The following is a 19565-nucleotide window of genomic DNA, read 5'->3' on the forward strand; positions in this document are numbered from 1 at the left end:
TAAAGAATAAAATATATTTTTAATTTTGAACGCGGCTTTATACTTCCCACATGGGTATCCGGTAGCCATGTTAGTTTAAAAAGTTATCCTTTTCCGTTTTGTTGTCGAGAAAATGACGGGCTTTAGTAATAAGGTGAGATAAAATTTGCCAATTTTGCTGACAATTAACGAAATATATAGTTAAAATTTGTATTACTAGTGAAGATATGTTCTTCTTAAATATAATTAGTGTTAAATTTTTAGTAAATGTGTAGAATTTAACATGCCCTGCGACATACACGTGCTGGCGTGTCTAACAAGTGAAATTATTTTTGAAAAACGTGGTATTTCTATCATAATATATTTAATTTGGATCTAATTCATGCTTTCTAGCATTAAGTTTTATCTCTATTAAAGTTTAGATACATTTAATACCACGTATTTTTTTTAACATTGAGGTTAGATTTGTATAGCGGCAGTGTTTTCAAATATTAATCCTCTCAATTTGTTTTATTTTAGGCCATAATTATCGATGGCCGTGGCCACCTGCTTGGCCGACTGGCCGCAGTGATTGCAAAGGTCCTTTTAGAAGGAAACAAAGTCATTGTTGTGAGATGTGAACAACTTAACATCTCAGGAAACTTCTTCAGGTATGTCTTTGTAATAACTTACCATTTAAACAATATTATAATTATGTTACACGTTTCATATGATGTTTCATTGGGTAATTTGCGACTGAAAGCATTTATGTTGTTACTATTGTATTTTCTGATTTTAATTAATTGATAGTATTTGATGAGACATGAGGAACATCATTATATTTTTATCCATTATTTCAGGAACAAGCTGAAGTTTATGTCATTTTTGCGTAAACGTTGCAATGTGAACCCAGCCCGTGGACCATTCCACTTCAGAGCTCCCTCTAAAGTTTTGTGGAAGACCGTTAGAGGTGAATTTATGTATTTTTATGAATGTTATTAGTTATTCAAAATGTTCTAAAATTAGGAACTTATCTTTTCTTGCAAGTAGTTGCTTATTACCATCGTAAAGTGTTACAAAATTGTATTGAAATTGGTTTAACTGTCTAGTGGTATCTTGAGGCAAATATTAAAATATAAAGCTAGACAGGAACTAATTAATTACTTCTTATATCAGTTTATTTACTTTTGATGGTGGTTTCTGAATTTGTATTCAAACCCAAACCATTCAACATAGCTGCTGGCCTCACAATCAAAATTAAGTATTTAATGATTTCATTAAATTGTATTTTTATTAAGTATTTGTTTTCACAGCACAAGCTATGCCTGCCAAGCCCTAAATTTGTTTATTTTTAAGGCATTACAATGTGACAAAATACAAATGAATGAACTATCTTAGTAGAGTAAAATATATAATAGTTTTTATATTCAAATCAATACGAATCTTTGACTATTAAAAAGTAACTGTAAATATATTTTATGTTCAATTATTTAAAAAAAAAAAAACAACTTATGATTATTTACTTTTTTACCTACATTATTTGATGATTCTGTGATAATACAAAATGTATGAAGTTCATTGAAGTATTAAATTAATGTTACATATTAGGAGTTCTATATATTAATTTGTTTTAATATGTTTATACTAGGTATGATCCCACACAAAACTGAGCGCGGAAAGGATGCACTGAGAAGGCTCCGCGCTTATGATGGATGTCCTCCTCCATATGACAGCCGTCGTCGTGTGGTTGTACCTGCAGCTCTTAGAGTGTTCTGCTTGAAACCAGGACGCAAGGTAATGGAAATTATATTAATCTATTATTTGGATTAAAAGATAGTTTTACTATAAATATATATTACATATTTAATAAAATACATTATTGTTATAAATATTAGAATAGGTATCAAATGATGTTATTTCTTGGGTAATTTGCGACTGAAAGATATCAACTAATGTTGAAATTTTATATTTCTGATAGTAATATGTTAATAAATCTTAGTATGGGTGTATATACTTTACTGAGTTTGTATCAAATATCTTCCAGTACTGTCACGTGGGCCGTCTTTCTCATGAAGTTGGATGGAAATACCGTGATGTTGTCCGTAAACTGGAGGACAAGAGGAAGTTCAAAACCATCCACAAACTTGCATATGAGAAGAAACTTAAGGTATGTGCAGCCATCTTCTTATTTTTTTAACTTTAATCTTAAATTGATATTTCTTAAGTTTATATTTGCTGTTAACAGACTTTTATTTAATTCAACATATAAATCTTTGTTTTCAGATAATAAAAGATTTCATGTAAAATACAAAATTAGGAAGTCCTTTTTTTAAAAATTACTGTAAATTTTGGCTAGTGTCTATGATGATTATACCAACTTACCTACATTATTTGATGTTTATGAAAAGATAAACCAACTGATTTATTATAAACTTCTCACTATTTTTAATTTTATGAAAGAGCAAATTACAATATATACATTCCTTTTTTTACAGAAAATCACCAAGGAAGCTGGTGAAAAAGTTGCGAAGGTTACAGCTCCCTTCACTGCTGTCATGCAATCCTATGGATACAATTAGGACTAAGGAAATTATATAAAAAATAAACCTTTGGTTGCCCAACAGTTGTTTTATTTTAAATAAATAAACGCTTATTTAGTTTTTAAGTGCTCTCTTACAAGTCAACAAGCTTTTTTGTCATTGGACAATACAAATGTTTTGAATCTGTAATATATTCGAAAATATTTATTTAAATTACATGCTGTAAAGTTCAAATATTAAATGCACTATGTATTTAGTCATTTAATTGGATAAGGATTAATGCTGAATTGCATAAAATCGCTTCGTAAATAAGGCATTATTTATCCCTAAGAGAAGACATAAGCGCAACTTTTTGTCTACATTTTTACGTACGTATAATCAGTGGTGTAGGTATCATAGGCCCAGATCCTGTAGTGCACCAGGGCCCTCTAACCTAAGCTTTGAAAAGAGCAGGTCAGCTAACTCGCCAGCTCCTGAAGCTAGAAAACCTCGACTCTGCTCGCAAGATTTTTTTCTTATCTAATGTTATAGGGCAATATAAGTCAAAGAAAGGGTGAGGGACCGATTCTTTTACACGCCACTGTACAATACTGCAGTACATTATTTTGATCTATCTCGTAGGGTTCAGCCAGCATTTGCAATATAAGCTCAAAAAATGTGTTTGAGGTTTAAGTAAAAACTCGGTATGTACTCTGTATGTTTGAACTTCGCCGACACTAAGAAGTGCGATGCTTTCAGGTACCGCTACATGTGTTTACGACATCACATTAGAAACACACTTAAAAATATACATATATCGAAAAATTAGCAAGAAAATAACTAGTAGTAACTACTATTAGGTACCTACTATTTTAGTAATAGAGTAACCAATACATCAAAAAATATTTATATTACTAAAGTTATATGAATACCATCTGATATTAATTTTCAAAATAGAAGTCAATGTCAAATTTTCAAGTATAATTACTACTGAATTTTCATGCTCTTTGCTTATGCTTATAATAATTTATCGCAACAGAAAGGAATCTGCGTGGCGGATGAATTTTTGTTTATTTACGCTTATGGCTTCTAAGCTAATACATGTAACGATATGCTTTAAATTACACTCGAACATCCTAATTTAATTATGTATTCAAGGTAAATTAAGCTCTTGATCCTTATATTTTATAGCGAAAACTCTCAAGTTTTCATAAATAGTTAGTGGTAGGGCTTTGTGCAATCCCATCCGGGTCTGTACGAGCTACTCATTCTACCGCTTAACAGCATTAGTTAGTATTTTGGTGTGAAGACTATGTCATTTGCGTCTAAGATTCTAAGGTTGGTGGAAGAATGATTAATATTTCTTACAATACCAATATGGCCAGCGGAGACCATTTATCATCAGATGGTCCATTTAACAGTCCGTCTACGTATACGACAAAAAAACCGTGACTAAAGTTGGTTCTAAGGTTCTAGATCTGACATGAATGGGCTTTTCACAAGGAGCGATTTTTGGTACTTTTCTGTTCCTGCTAATCATTTAAAATATTTTTTGTAATAGAAGCATTTGTTTTATTTTATTGGTTTTTTATGACATGTGTCATAAAAAACCAATAAAATGCCTTTTTTTGGACTAATGATTAATGACAAGGAAAGTGGTGGTAGCAGTAAAACAAAGTTAATGTAAAATTGATCGTGAAAGCGTGAATCATTTAGGGTGAAATGGTTATTTAAAAAAAAAACTGTAACCCGACTCTATGTAGTAGTAACAAAAGGTAAAAAGTTTATCCTAGTTCAAGTACTTCGTATATAATAGTGACGTAAGAGCGTCACCATTATATACAAAGTATACCTATAACAGAATGGTGCTTTAAGATTTTATAGGCATGTAAGATTTGTAGACATTTGAAATTTCTATAGAAAAGTCAGCGACAGCACATTATCCTTTCTTTTACGCATATATTGCATAATAGTAGGTAACTATGTACAGTACAAATTTAACTATAATTAAATTGAAAATATTTGAATCATATTTAAACAGCTGTATTACAATACTAAAAACATTAACACAACTTTCTTGTCTAACGGAATAGAACTAATTCCTATATAATTAAACTCGATTTGATTATATATATACATATAGCAGATGTTAGTTATCTTTAAATATATACCTAGTGTGGACACACACAAGTTAAGTACATGTTTTTTTTTAAATTGATATATTTTCTCACACTCGTCACTCATGAAATATCGACTCCAGTACTTGGTTATGTCGTATTCTGTATAATATGCATATATTTTAGCACCAGCTATGAGATAGTGCACTTTGAGCTTTTTTAACGTAGGTGCTGCTTGGTTCTTGGTTTCGGTATAATCTAAATTATAATTCAGCTCTATAGCTACATTTAATAATAATCTTTTAAAATGACTATCCAAAAGTTTTTGTGACAGCCTATTTGAATACATTTTTATAATATCATGATTTACACTCATAACAATTTTTTTTTTTTATAAATAAATAAATATTGGAACAACATCACATACATTACTCTTATCCCAATGTAAGAAGCTAAAAGACTTGTGTTATGGAAATCAGAAGTAACGACGGTACCACAAACACCCAGACCCAAGACAACATAGAAAACTAATGAACTTTTTCTACATCGACTCGGCCGGGAATCGAACCCGGGACCTCAGAGTGGCGTACCCATGAAAACCGGTGTACACACTACTCGACCACGGAGGTCGTCAACTGGTAATTTGTTATTTTTAATATAGAGGTATATGATATTTATTTGATATGTTTTCTCAATTAGAAAACAGAACAGTATAGGTATAATTGTTGCCCCATTTTTGTGTGTAAATATAAATATAATTAAATAAAATTGGAAGTGCGTCTCCAAAGATTATTTGATTTCAAAATAACTGCCTTGTAAATTAATAAGGCTGAGATTTGCAAGTTTACAAAACCACAACAGCAATTTTTCTGTCTGGTTTGTAATTTTTTAAATAGGGTAAAGTAAGTAATGTAAGTATGTAATAAATAAACTGGATTGAGTATTATGTAATATAAATATATCATTTATTCGTTATAACTATCTTTAGGTTAAATACAAATGTAGTATGAGATAATAAGCATTGTTTAACTTTCGTTAATATTGTTAGGTGATTGGATATAACATTATTTTATGGACAGGTGCCTTATACAAATTTAACGCGCATTAAATCGCGTGATAATAATAGTTAGGTACTTTGTATAACACGACTTGATGTGCCCACGAATTCGTGCGCGTATGAATTTACTAAAAAAAATATTGTTGTACCCTAAATTAATCCTTATTAGATCAGCTATTCATCTGCCAGTGAAAGTCCCGCCTAAATCGGTCCAGCGGTTCCAGAGATTTGCCGGAACAAACAGACAGATAGACAGACGGACAAAAATTTAAAAAAGTGTAATTTTGGTATATGTACCAACCATGTATACATACATATGCATTTAGTAAAAAGCGGTTATTTTAATATTACAAACTATTACTTTTAATAAACACGTATTTCTATAATATTAATTATTAACATTAAGGCATTAATTATATTCAAATAAAATTAAAAATAGGTATTGTATGAATCATGATCGTGTGGAATGGTGACAAGAACGCTAGCAGCATTTTCTCGTCGTAGTTCCGATCCTTTGAGCAAAAATAATCCGTGAAGGAAATAAGACGAGGTGTTATACTTTTAATGAAATTTGGTTTTCTGTAAAAAGTTTCTCAATTATTTTATTTTAAACCAGTTGTATTTTCCTTCCTTTCTTCGTCGCATATTCGAATTAGCTTTTCGTAAATACTTACTGATCAGATAATAAGAGAATCTTCATATAAGTATTAAAAAAAATCAAAAACTGCTTATATATTTTTACAATTTATGTGCTGCGGTATTTGGATATATTTTATATGCATTCAAGGACGAAAACGTTTCGGACAAAAATAACTTTCGTTTGACGTCATGTATAATTTCAATTTAAGCATTCCATATATTGCTCCAATGGGTTTGATCAGATAATTATTTCGCGCGAGGACAAATTTTCTTGTGCAGCTGCGACCAGAGATAAAGCGAATGGGGTGGTTATAGCCAAACCAAGTATTTTTAATCCTTGCGCTTGCAAAAGTATTAGAATGTTCTTTTTTTCTAAAAAAACATGAATAAAAATAATAAGATATAGGCAGAATATAGATTATACGAATCGTGTATTTTTGCAAATTTGAACATCTATTACTACTAAAATTAACTAACTAAATAACTAAAGAAAGTCATTTGTCTTATCTTCGTTTTAGTAAACCTTTAATTTTTATTCGTCCAGGTCTGCATCAGGCAAATTTTATGACAGCTTATAATACTACTAGTATTTCATGTGACACAAACAAGTATCAAGACTATCTGTTTCCACGTCCTAAATGTGCTCCTAAAGGTTATTCGAAAATTGGATCCGTTCTTGCGTTTAATAGCAGTTTAATCGCCATAGTCACCGATACAGTATAAAAGGGCACGTTGTCTGTTCCAAAGCATCAGTACAGAAGCATCTTCTTACAGTTACAGTCAAGAAAGTAATAAAAACAAGTACAACAAGTTAATACTATGAATAAGTGGCGTTTACTATTATTTTCAATTTTTGCCCTATTACATATAACAACATCAGAGCGCCCTTTTATTGATGGAAGGTACAGATGCTACGATCACTCGCCACGTATCTTGCCTTCCGATAAAAGCTTCTCCGCTTATGAAACTAATCGAGAACGCCAATTTTTACCTGAAATACGACAACTGAATCCACCTGATAATTATCCAAATTCTAATTTACGGGACACCGAAATTGTTCGGCTATCAAGAAGATGGCAAATAAGGGACATAAAACAACATTCCCGAGATGAAAATCGTCAAACTATCAGTCCTTCAGTTCCTATACGAGATAAAAGAGATAACAGAGAACAAAATTTCGTTGAAAGTACTTCCGAGCGCACCAACGATTTACGAAGCAACCTCCGACATAACAGGCTCGATAGAAATCGAGATGCAGAATATCAAAGAAATATTCGAACTACCTCATTATCTCGCGAAAATTATAGAAAACACTATGCCACAAGAACTCCCGTCGAAAACAGAGATGTAAACCGATACAGTAATATCGACCGTGACGTACGTTATACTCATGATAATAATAGAGATCAAACCCAACGCCAGTTTTCTGATCATGACGAACTGAATACACAACGTTTTACTAACAGCGATGCTATGAGAATTGGCTTTAACCATGTCAGATATACTAAAACTTATGACAGATATATTCATGAAGAACCGGATCTACGTAACTTAAGAACAATAAGGTCTGAACGAGCCAATGATAACAATAAACTATCAAATGTTCGCAACAGTAGACTTGGAATGCAGCGAGACTTATACGAAGATCTTTCTCAAGGAGAGTCGAGTAACGATCAAAGAAATAATCTAAGAAGCCTCGATAGAATGGACTCTAGAGAAAATAAAAGGCGTTTCCCTGGCGATAGCCAAACTAACAAACGTTCATTGGTTCGAGATATTGCAAATTTAAATTCGTTGTATGATCAAAAAAGATCTGCACGTGTACATAACAGAGCCGTACATATAGAAAGACCAATGGGAGAACACAGGTTGGCACTACATGAAACATCTCTCGTATCACGCACACAAAGAAGACGGAGTCAACCTTTTGATCGAGTTGATGGCGAAAGAGAAAATAGATTAAGAACTAGGCGTAGTTCCTCTGAAGAAATGTATCTGTTACGAATGGGTCAAATTAATACTAGATCTCAAATTGATAGAAGGAATGGAAATAACAATGCTAGATCTACTAGGGACACAGTTGAAAAAGAATCTTTAGCAAACAGGGAAGTAAGAGAAAACGTTAGACCTAAAATGTATCATATAAATATGAATTCCAGATTGCAACTCACGGAACACGAAACAGTTGTATCTAGACCTGATAGAAGGAATAGAAATAACAATGCCAGATCTACAAGGAACATTAATGAAATAGACACTTCAGACAACAGGGAAGTAAGAGATGACTTTAGACATAAAATTAATCGTGTAAACATGACTACTCGATTGGAAATGAATGAACGCGAAACAGTTTTATCTAGACTTGACCGAAGGAATGTAAATAATAATGCCAGATCTTCTAGGAATTCAAATGAAATAGAAATTTCAGAGAACAGGGAAGTAAGAGAAACCGTTGGACCTAAAATGAATCGTGTAAATATGAATTCAAGATTGAATATGAGGGAACGCGAAACAGTTTTATCTAGACTTGACCAAAGGAATGTAAATAACAATGCAAGGACTTTTAGGAATACAAATGAAAAAGAAATTTCAGAGAACAGAGAAGTAAGAGAAAACGTTGGACCTAAAATGAATCGTGTAAATATGAATTCCAGATTGGATATGAGGGAACGCGAAACAGTTATATTTAGACCTGACAGAAGAAATGCAAATAACAATGCCAGATCTACGAGGAACATAAATGAAATGGAAACTTCAGAGAAGAGGGAAGTAAGAAATGACTTTGGACCTAAAATGAATCGTGTAAATATGAATTCCAGATTGGATATGAGGGAACGCGAAATAATGATGTCTAGACTTGAAAGAAGGAATGTAAATAGTAATGCTAGAAATACTAGAAACATAAATGGATTAGAAATTTCAGTGAACAGGGACATAAAAGAAAACGTTGCACCTAAAATGAATTCCAGATTGGAAATGAGGGAACGCGAAACAGTTATATATAGACTTGACAGAAGAAATGCAAATAACAATGCCAGATCTACGAGGAACATAAATGAAATGGATACTTCAGAGAAGAGGGAAGTAAGAGGTGACTTTGGACCTAAAATGAATCCTGTAAATATGAATTCCAGATTGGATATGAGGGAACGTGAAACAATGATGTCTAGACTTGAAAGAAGGAATGTAAATAGCAATGCCAGAAATACTAGAAACATAAATGGAATAGAAATTTCAGTGAACAGGGACGTAAGAGAAAACGTTGGACCTAAAATGAATTCCAGATTGGAAATGAGCGAACGCGAAACAGTTATATTTAGACCTGACAGAAGAAATGCAAATAACAATGCCAGATCTACGAGGAACATAAATGTAATGGAAACTTCAGAGAAGAGGGAAGTAAGAGATGACTTTGGACTTAAAATGAATCGTGTAAACATGAATACTAGATTGGCAATGAAAAAACGCGATATTAGAGGTACAAACGAAAATATGATAATTGTTCGAAGGCGTAAGGTTGTAACAGATTTATATAGGGATAATATAAGAACAGTTCGGCGTAATGTACCATCACAAGAATTTCGTGTCAACGAGTTAAGACGGTCTGAAAGAATTCAGCGAAGCATCAACGATGCAACTAATACAATGTCAAGACGTACTCGTGAAGCATTAAGCTTATCTCCAGAAAACCGTATACGCTATGATGCTAGACAAAATTTGAGGGAATCACAATATGTTAGGTCTAGAGAAAACCGTATTAATGTCGAGCGAGATGAAAGACAACGATCATATAAACATGAAATTAGTACTGATAGAATTCACATTAACAATTTACAACGTAGGGTTCAAATCAGAGCGAGTATCCGACAAGATGAAAACAGGATCACGTCTAGAAATGACAGAAACTTTGTAAGCGGCATTCATATCTCAAGGAGTACTACTGAAAACGAAAACCGCCAACAATCTCGAAACGTAATTAGTGAAAACCAATTATCAAATAGAAGACATGAGGTACGAAATGCTCGCGATGAAAGAAGACAAACTAAAATGACTCAGGTAGACATATCTATTGATATGCGAAGATTAGCTACGGTGCGATATGAGGATAATGAAAAACCTATTCCAGTTCAAAAGTTACAATATGAAATCCATGTCTTTGAAATGAAATGGCAATATCTATTTTACGTACTGCAAGCTGTTTATATATTTAGCATTATTATGAAGATGCCAAATTCCAATCAAGAAAATAAACATACAAAGTGGTAAGCAAAATTATTTGTATTTGATTCTAGTTTTCAAATCTTACAATTTTATTCCAAAGGTTGTTCAGAATAAAATTTTACTTGAGCATTACTTATTAATTTAAAAAAAAACTGTTCTTAATTGTATTATTAAAAAGTGTATTTCTCATTTCAGGATATCTACCTGGTTTACACCGACCAAATATTTAAAAATGGACTAAAATGCTGTATCTTTATATTTTATAACCAATGTATAGACAAATTGTACACAAATGTAATGTTATATCCTTGAAATGTTTATCTTATATTTAGCAAAAATAAAAAAAATATTCAAAATGTAATGTTTTTAATATCTTCAATAGCCTACAACATCAATGCAAGTACAATTATAATTGCTCTTACAAGAAATAAAATATTCTAGTTTGTTTTGAAATTATTCTTACAGATAAATGTAACTTAAAATATGGTCTTAAAAAAATTATACAAGCACATCAGAGGTCCAATGTGTCTGACTTCTTCTTTTGTTGACCTTCATACCAAGCTTTTGAAATCATTCTTTTCATTTCATCATCACCAGTTTCATACCTGGAAATCACAACATAATGAAGCAGAACAATTCTTGTAAATGAGTTAAATTAAATAACAAGTTACTTTTAATTCTATTATGCAGTTTTAATTGTCTGAGCCACAGAGCTCAATAAATTCTTTTAAAAATGTATAAGCTGTGTTATATGAGATATTTCATGATACAACATGCATGAGTTTTTGGTTTGTGTTTTCTTCTTAAATATAAAAAGATTAGTGACTTCTGTTCCTAAGCTTACATTGTATCCTCAGTATTCCCACACATATAGAAAAAAAAAGTGTTATCTCAATTTCACAAAGATTAAGAATGACTAATTTCAGGTGCTATTATGATTATGTAAACAATCAACAAAGTCTAAGAAAAAGTTACTTTGAATCAAAATATTATTATGATATATTGAATGGAGTATTAATAAGTGAAGAATTCCTGATTACTTAAAAGCTTTCAATACTTACATATTCTTCATAAGACTCATGATAGATTCTTGTGGATCTTTCTTTTCCATATCATCAGTCTTAAATTTGTTGTTGCGTTGGTCTTCGAATTTCTTTTCAAGTTCTGTCATGTGAGACCACTTGATATTCTGTTGTGATTTGGCCAGGAAAATGACAACCATGTCTAAAAATTAAGACACAAACAGCTACTTACTAAGTATTTACTAATCATTTGTTTCCACTCTCAACAATTATATAAAATCTTACCTAAAATAGACCGCTCAATCAAAAAGATCTTATATAAAAAGGATGAAAGTACTACTTCCATATTTTTGCAGTAATTAGAAAAGAATGAATATAATTAATGTAAATAGTATTAATACTATAATATTAACCTTTAGTATAAATACTTTTTTATTAATGAAAACCCAATTATTTTAATTTTCATTAATTATATTACCTGTTTTTTGTTTCCAATGACTTTCCTCAACATTTATAGAGTTCAGCAGTTTGTTGATAACAAGCAAATAATCTTTATTCTCCAAATTGTCAACATGTAGCTCCATTGATCGCTCAGTCAACTTACAGTAGACCTGTTCTTTTGGTACATTTTGCACATTCTTGAGTGTTACAAATATTTTAACATATTTATCTGATTGATCCCAGCCTAAAATTAACAAGAGTAATGATATTAGCTCTCCTTAATAATAATGATAGTTTAATACTGACGCAGTTGGAACATGTCTAATAATCTTTAAAATGAACAATTTGGAAATAACTAAAATTAGTCTAAGGAAAAACCTTTTTATGAAATTTTTATATAGTATTTATTGTTTTTATTTCCATAAAATTAAAATAATGAATCTGTAAAATATTCTATTCATAGCCATTCTCTTTTAAAATTAAACATACAAAAACGGTTCTAATTTCTTATTGCAAAATGTGTATGTTAAATATTGTTTATATTGGAACTTTACCATATCCGTTTAATTTTATTTGGTATCGCTTTTGTGACTGTGTGGATGTAGTGGGTGTAGGAGAAACATCCATAGCAGCTTCATTTTTCTCGCTCTCCTTAAGAGTAATTAATTCTGTTTCAAGTTTGCGGATTTCCAGAGAAAGAATATCCAGAACTTTCTTGCGTTTGGCTTGTTTAAGCAGTTCATTTAATTCGTCGATATCACTACGCAGCTGTAATTATATATATTAAAATACTAATAGGAAAAACATTTCAAAAGTAATTTTGCTTCTAAATTAAAACCTTACCTCGATAATTTTTGCACCAGACATAATGAGAAATATTATAGCAAATTCGGCTTTTGGATATTACTGTTTTGAGAAATGTATATAATTTTTTTATTATACAAACGAGGATTAATGTGAATAAATTGTGTTAACCGGTACTGTAGATTTGTAAAACAGAAATGTTTGCCGAAAGGTTAACAATACATTAAGTGTAAATCAGCGTTTTTGATAGACATTAGACACTCACTTTGACAGTACGGTATGGCTATGGTTCTAAAAATAGATACGACAATAGACTATACTCTCCATTTGGGCGGTATGAGTATAGCTATCACAGATAACAAATTCGGTTCTTAAAACAAAGAACATAATAAGATTATGTTAGTAAAAGTACCTAAAACTGAGAGTTATAAAAAAAATATATTATTGTAAACAATAATAATTTTTTTAATACCTTAACAAACTGATATTTTATTTATGTTCCAAACTTATGTCTAGGTATATGTTTATTACGGCAGTAATAGCCATAACTCTCCACGCTTCTCTTTTAAGCCTTACAATTTAGATCACGCAAGTTATTACCTCTAATAGTCAGACTAATATTATACTAAATGGAATTTTACATAATTTGTTAACTTATTATATATATAAAATTTAATGATTTAATAGTATTTCTCCTTGATATCTGTTCCTATTCCTATACAATATATATAAAGTAAAAAACTTCAACTTCAAAGGGAAAGGAAGCCTTGACCGAGCTGTAGGAAATTTACATGCCGTTACTTTTATTTCATTTTTATAATTGAATTGACTGTAATAAGGCAACATTTTAAGTTATACGTTCCTATTTCCCTTAAGATAATTTACAGTGTGCTAAAATAATTATATTAATGAAAAAAAAGCGTAGACTTAGTATTTGTCGATTTCTAGGCAGAATATATATAAATTTAATTGTACTTCATAGATATACTTTGCAATTAAATGGTGGAAATTACCTACCGAGTTTCTTGTCCTTGATCTTTTGGGTAGATTCTACTTTCCAAACATTACATTTAATTAAACAGTGTAACATGAGGATTCAGATGCTTTTCTGAGCCTACTTGTATAAATATAAAGAGTATACAAATTTCGAAGCCTTTGACAGGTTTTTTAATTTAATTTCTTTGTTAACTGACGACGTCTGTTCGCACGATTTTCATTAGTTTTTTACGTGGCCAGTAACTTTTTTTCGTTCTCTAAAATTAATTCATAAAAAATGTAACTAATTGCAGTCAAGAATCCTCTTTATTTTTCTGCACTACGCTCTCCTAATTGAGACTATAACCGTTTTTTTATCTCTCATAATCACTGGGACGAAAATCGTCTTACGCTATTAATATAAATAAGATTATGAATAATTATCATTGACCTATTAACTCATTTTGCATAACTAAAACAGAGAAAAGAACCCTTAAAAAGATTTTTCAAAAGTTTATTTACTATTCTTATGATTTAAGCCTAATACATATTGCATTATAAAATGCAAGCAAATCTAATATAACACATAGGTACATTTTACTCATCTTCATAGTATTAAGGAATATTTTAAAAGACAAATAGAACAGATAAAAGTTATAAAAGAGATCTACAAAGGTGACGTAATTGCTTTTTTCAAATTTAGAGTTTTAATTGTTTTATTAGTTTAAGTATTTTTTACATATATTTACGATTAAAGAGTTTAATCGGAATGAATGCACATAAATTACTAAACGTAAAATACATCATAAGTGTTTTATTACTAAAATATATTTAATAGTTCTTAACATTTTTGCCTTTTGTTCTTATGTGAATGAATTCTAGAAGCATTAATATTTTTTATAGCTAAGTTTAAAAATATTCTATAGATTTGATTACAAAAACACAAAAAAGATCAAAAATTCGTAGTAGGTAGGAATTCTTAGATGATAAAAGCTGTTAATAAACAAGAAATTTATATGAAACAAATAATACAAATGTTTCTGGTGATTACAACTTTACCATTTTTTATTTGAATATCAGCAATGTTGTTTTCTATATAATATCAATCAATCCTGTCATTATATCCGTCAGTATAGTAAGCAAATTTTCATTTTTACATATTCAAGTAATTTTTAAGCTTGTTATACACATCAATAGCTTGAAACATTGAAATGACTATTGATACTGAAACATTTTTCTATGAAATAATGTAATGAGTATTAAAAGTTTTATTATGGATCGCAAGTGATCACGATTAATCATTAATATCTATTATTTAAAGTTTACATTTAAAATGGTTTCAACTTTACAACAGCATGTAGTTGAAGTCAGTTCTTGCGATGTGCGCGGTTCCTACGCATGTTAGTTTGGCACTGCGGGCAATACCACTTGCCCTTCGGAGGTGCGGTAATTCCAACACATGGATAATGGAACCATTCGTATGGACACTGAAATTATATTATTAGATTGTTATTGCAATATATTCTTAAATATATACTCAAGAATAAAATATAACATATAATCATTATAAATATAATTAACAAATTGAAATTTGAGTTAAAAACTTTAGGTCAATAAAAAAATCTGAGTATAAACTTAAATTGCAATCAGTATCAGTAAGTAAAAATATAAATAAATAAATAAAATAAACTTTGAAACTATATTTCCGTGTTTAATACTTACGTCTTGATTGTCACAAGCAACCATGTCCCCATAAGACACTTGGTTGCAGATGCAGTAGCGTGGCTCGTTAGGATCGTACGTCCATTCCTCCTCCATTGGTTCTTCGATTGCTACATTGTTTACAACAGTACTCATTGCACTAAAAAGAATAAAAAAATATTTGTCACTTTTTATAAAAAAATTTTTATATATGTATGGAAAAGAGTGTTTTGAGGAGATAGTTAATTTTAATCTTAAAAAAATGCATAATAAAAATTAGACATACATTGGTGCTGTAAGAAATATTAACCATTCCTTAAATCGACAATGCGCTGATAAACTTGGTAGCTCAACCAAAATATACTTTATTCAAGTAGGCTTTTATAAACTTAGTTGTTATATCTGTGTGCCTGTGTAGTAACACTGGCTCACTCACTCTTCAAACCGGAACACAACAATACTAAGTATCGCTAGCTGTAGAATATGGGTAGAGTGGGTGGTATCTAACCAGACAGATTTGCCCAAAGCCTCACCACCTAGTGGCAATTCATTTTATATCATATATATGATTTAATTGTGTTTTGACAACTCATAACTAGTTGTATATTTTAAAAAGAAACATAATGACAATTTTAATGTAAAATTTCTTACCCGACAGTGGGAGAGGAAGATCGGCTAGCAGCTGCTGAGACAGATTGTTGGGAATGCAGTGATGAAACATTGCTTGAAGAGCTGTAGGTGCTTTTCCTGTAAAAGATTAGAAAACATACTTGTTACACATTAAAAAAATAATGCTACATAAATTATAGAAATTTGCAAACTTATACACACTTTTGTTTGGTATGCCGCTTGTTAGATGACGTAGTTGAGGTTGAGTGAGCACTAGTACTCTGGGTGTGGGCTGTTGGAATGGTTTGACCTGTAAAATTTTTAAATTAATAAAATTATGTATATTTTTCTTTTAAATTTATAATATTCGATTTTAAAATTGTTATTGAATATTGAAGTGTTAGCAACAACAACATACTTTATAATTTGAAATAAATGTAGGTAAAAATATTTACATTTAGAATTATTCGGTTACCATTTTAATAAACTCTAATTTATATATATATATATATTTTTTATAGGATTGTTACATACTGTGGTCGTGGTGAGAATGATGAGCATGGTGGTGAGCTTGGTGCGCCAGTTCACCAGCTACTGCTTCGTATGACGCCTTTAACGATGCGGTGCGTCGACCTTGTTGCATCTAGGGGGTAAAAAAATTAAGATATGACATGGAAATATATGTCATCCATAATGAAATTTGATTCTTAGCATAAGAAAGAACTCTTATAGTGAGAATCAAACTTAGGAACTCACATGTTTCACTAGTGATTAACTCACTAGTGAGACATGTGAGTTTTCAACTTTATTTTTCAATAAAATTATCATAAATATTTTATTATTATATTTTACTAGCGAAACGCCCCGGCTTTGCACGGGTGCAATGCTGATACTAAATATACTACAGAATATCTTACAACTTTCACAGTTTTTCAGTCATTAGGCAATACAAACTGCTTTGTCCCTGCATTTTAAATCTATATCTTCGAAAATATTCATTTAATTTACATGTTGTAAAATGTTATATTGCTCTAGATTAAATGCAGAATGTATTTAAGGTAGTTAATTAGATAAGAAGAAAATAAGCAATTATTTCTCGTAAAGTAAAGGATAAAAAATGGTTGTTCTGGGCTATTCCTAAGAGATAGTCCATACCATTGCGGACTTTTTTGAAGACCTTTCTAAGGTGTACAATACTGTAGTACATTATTTTGATCTATCTCGTAGGGTTCAACCAGCGTTTGCAATGTAAGCGCAAAAAATGTGTTTATTTACGACATCACTTAAGACACCTCTAAAATTATCAATGTTTCTCTTGTGTTTTCTCTTCTCTATTCTCTTGTGTTTGTTTATATTGTGCATGTATCATACGTATAAACCTTCCTCTTGAATCAATCTATATAATAATAAAACCGCATCAATATCCATTGTGTAATTTTAAAGATCTAAGCATCCATAGGGACAGACAGCGGTAAGCGACTTTGTTTTATACTATGCAATGATTAGAATTCTATCATATAATTAGCAAAAATAAGGTCCAAACAAAATTACATTTAAATTCTTTTTAATTTAGGATTAAAAGAAATAAATTTACCTGTTGTGTAGCAGCTATGGCTTGACTTGCAGCAGCCGCGATAGCACTACCAGCGTGACCCAAGGAGTATGAATCTCTGCCCAGTGCAGCCTACAACATTAGTCAGTAAAGTAATACTTAAAAGGGAAATAAAATGTATGATCTGGATTCTATTTCAAATTTAAAGATTTAAATCAGTATAGAATTTTAGATTACAAAAAAAAAAAACAATCATTTCCAGTGTGCGTTAACTTATGAGCAAAAATATGCACCGGAATAGCAGATTCAGATCTGGAAATGCTTCCATTGCTTTGGTGAGCTCGTGAGTCTCGCGTGGCCCAGCTATCACGACGTTTCTCAGCACGAATACGATACCTAAAAAGAAGGTATTATTAATAAACATCAAGGTGATTGCACTAAGAAAAGATATATTTTATGTTTACTTTTTTAAACCACTAACTAGATCTAAATATTTTTAATAGAATGAGAAAAATAAAATTTTGTGAGTATGAATAATGATGCAAATTTTTTGACCTCTTATTTTCATAAACCATTTCTATATTTAATTGGGTTACTAACATAGAACTTATATTTCTATCAGTTGTAAATATATATAATTAATTTTAATATTATTCAATAATATTTTGTTTTATTCACCTGCTATCCTTATAATGGTTGTTATTTGATGTGCTGGTATGATTGGTATTTGTGTCGAGATCTAGTGAGCGCTTTTCTAGAAGCTCTGTTACACCCTTATTATCAGCTTCCAGTTCACATTTGAATTTGTGAAGCTCTGTGTCTATAAATTACAAGCAACATTGTTATTAAACATTAAAAAAAAGTTATCTATTTTAAAAATAATTCAATCGTAATAGATTTATGATCATTGTGTTTCATTGTTTTTTATTAAATAATTTTTTTAATAAATATTAAACTAAATTTGATAGTAAAGTCAAATATTTATTTAACATACCTAGCCTACGAAGATATCTGTCTACTAAGTCGTACATCTGATTTGCCAAAGTTACTTTCTCATCAGCTTCTTCGAGAGTCTTATTGTAACCTCTCTTTATATCAGTAAATTCTGTATTGGCTTGGTCTGTGTTTATCTCACCACGTCGACACCCACCAAATAAAGTGCGCACTCGCTTTTCCAATGTGTCCATGTTATCTAAGAAATAAAATATATTTTAAAATAAGTTGTGCTGGAGGAGTCATCCAATCTCAACAGAAAAATAATAATTTTAAAATAAAATGTTCATAAATAATAATAAATGTGAAAGGACACGTAAAACACTTATATTTTAACAAAAAAATACATAAGTTAATATTTAAGAATGTTTGTTTAATAAACATATTTACTTACTCTGAACTGATAAATCCATTTCCCTCATTTCTGTGAATCTGTCTCTTAATTCTTGAGGAAGATGCTCAATCACTGTAAGTTACATGTCTGGATTAGTTATGTTCAATTTAAATATTTATTTTTTCAATTTAATTTAAATTGTCGCGGTCAAAAATAAACTATGCTTACTTCAATGCTGCCAACTGTAATGGCGTATATGTTCGTAACAAAGCAATTAAAGAAGGACTTACTTTCTAAATAATCTTCAAGGTACAGCATTTTGGTGAGTTGAATTAAGATTTTATTGAATATTACAGTTAATACTACACGATTGAATATCAGCTAGTTAATTTAACAAGCAATATTGAAAAATATGTTAAGCAAGCTGACGTGTACACGGAACAGAGAACACTCAATAATGGCGATAGTGATGTGCGATGCGTTTTATGTCTGACGGTGGTTTACGAAGTTAGACAGAAAGTTATCGATGAGAGTCTCCATTTTAATTTTGGCTTGAATAATATGCCTCATTTACCAAGGTTTTTTGGACATGATATTTAAATTTATTAAAAGGCCAAGTTATA

At 30.6% G+C, this 19565-nt stretch overlaps 4 protein-coding genes and 1 non-coding gene across 5 annotated transcripts; 3 read left to right on the forward strand and 2 right to left on the reverse strand.

Annotated features, from left to right (window-relative positions):
• On the forward strand, nucleotides 1-2579 carry LOC125069728 (60S ribosomal protein L13a). The gene is made up of 6 exons (XM_047679288.1): nucleotides 1-133; nucleotides 499-629; nucleotides 819-928; nucleotides 1607-1752; nucleotides 2003-2125; nucleotides 2454-2579. Exons 1-6 carry the CDS (start codon nucleotides 113-115, stop codon nucleotides 2535-2537), a joined length of 615 nt encoding a protein of 204 aa, XP_047535244.1. The 5' UTR covers nucleotides 1-112; the 3' UTR covers nucleotides 2538-2579.
• Nucleotides 1462-1537, forward strand: LOC125070166. The gene has a single exon (XR_007119870.1). It is a non-coding gene; the product is annotated as a small nucleolar RNA SNORD34 (small nucleolar RNA).
• Nucleotides 2580-8235: 5656 nt separating the features above from the next.
• Nucleotides 8236-10861, forward strand: LOC125069981 (putative uncharacterized protein DDB_G0282133). The gene is made up of 2 exons (XM_047679632.1): nucleotides 8236-10552; nucleotides 10707-10861. The coding sequence occupies exons 1-2, from the start codon at nucleotides 8280-8282 to the stop codon at nucleotides 10750-10752; spliced, it is 2319 nt and encodes a 772-aa protein (XP_047535588.1). The 5' UTR covers nucleotides 8236-8279; the 3' UTR covers nucleotides 10753-10861.
• LOC125069982 (calcyclin-binding protein) lies at nucleotides 10861-13064 on the reverse strand. The gene is made up of 5 exons (XM_047679634.1): nucleotides 12818-13064; nucleotides 12529-12742; nucleotides 12012-12218; nucleotides 11573-11735; nucleotides 10861-11116 (listed from the first exon to the last, which is right to left on the reverse strand). Exons 1-5 carry the CDS (start codon nucleotides 12839-12841, stop codon nucleotides 11023-11025), a joined length of 702 nt encoding a protein of 233 aa, XP_047535590.1. The 5' UTR covers nucleotides 12842-13064; the 3' UTR covers nucleotides 10861-11022.
• Nucleotides 13065-14589: 1525 nt separating this feature from the next.
• On the reverse strand, nucleotides 14590-19385 carry LOC125069783 (inhibitor of growth protein 3). The gene is made up of 11 exons (XM_047679356.1): nucleotides 19233-19385; nucleotides 19003-19074; nucleotides 18610-18807; nucleotides 18294-18435; nucleotides 17909-18011; nucleotides 17658-17747; nucleotides 16598-16706; nucleotides 16286-16373; nucleotides 16106-16201; nucleotides 15476-15614; nucleotides 14590-15240 (listed from the first exon to the last, which is right to left on the reverse strand). Exons 1-11 carry the CDS (start codon nucleotides 19258-19260, stop codon nucleotides 15121-15123), a joined length of 1185 nt encoding a protein of 394 aa, XP_047535312.1. The 5' UTR covers nucleotides 19261-19385; the 3' UTR covers nucleotides 14590-15120.
• Nucleotides 19386-19565: the final 180 nt, after the last annotated feature.

This window comes from Vanessa atalanta, chromosome 16 (assembly GCF_905147765.1).
Source record: "Vanessa atalanta chromosome 16, ilVanAtal1.2, whole genome shotgun sequence".
Taxonomy (NCBI): Eukaryota; Metazoa; Arthropoda; class Insecta; order Lepidoptera; family Nymphalidae; genus Vanessa; species Vanessa atalanta.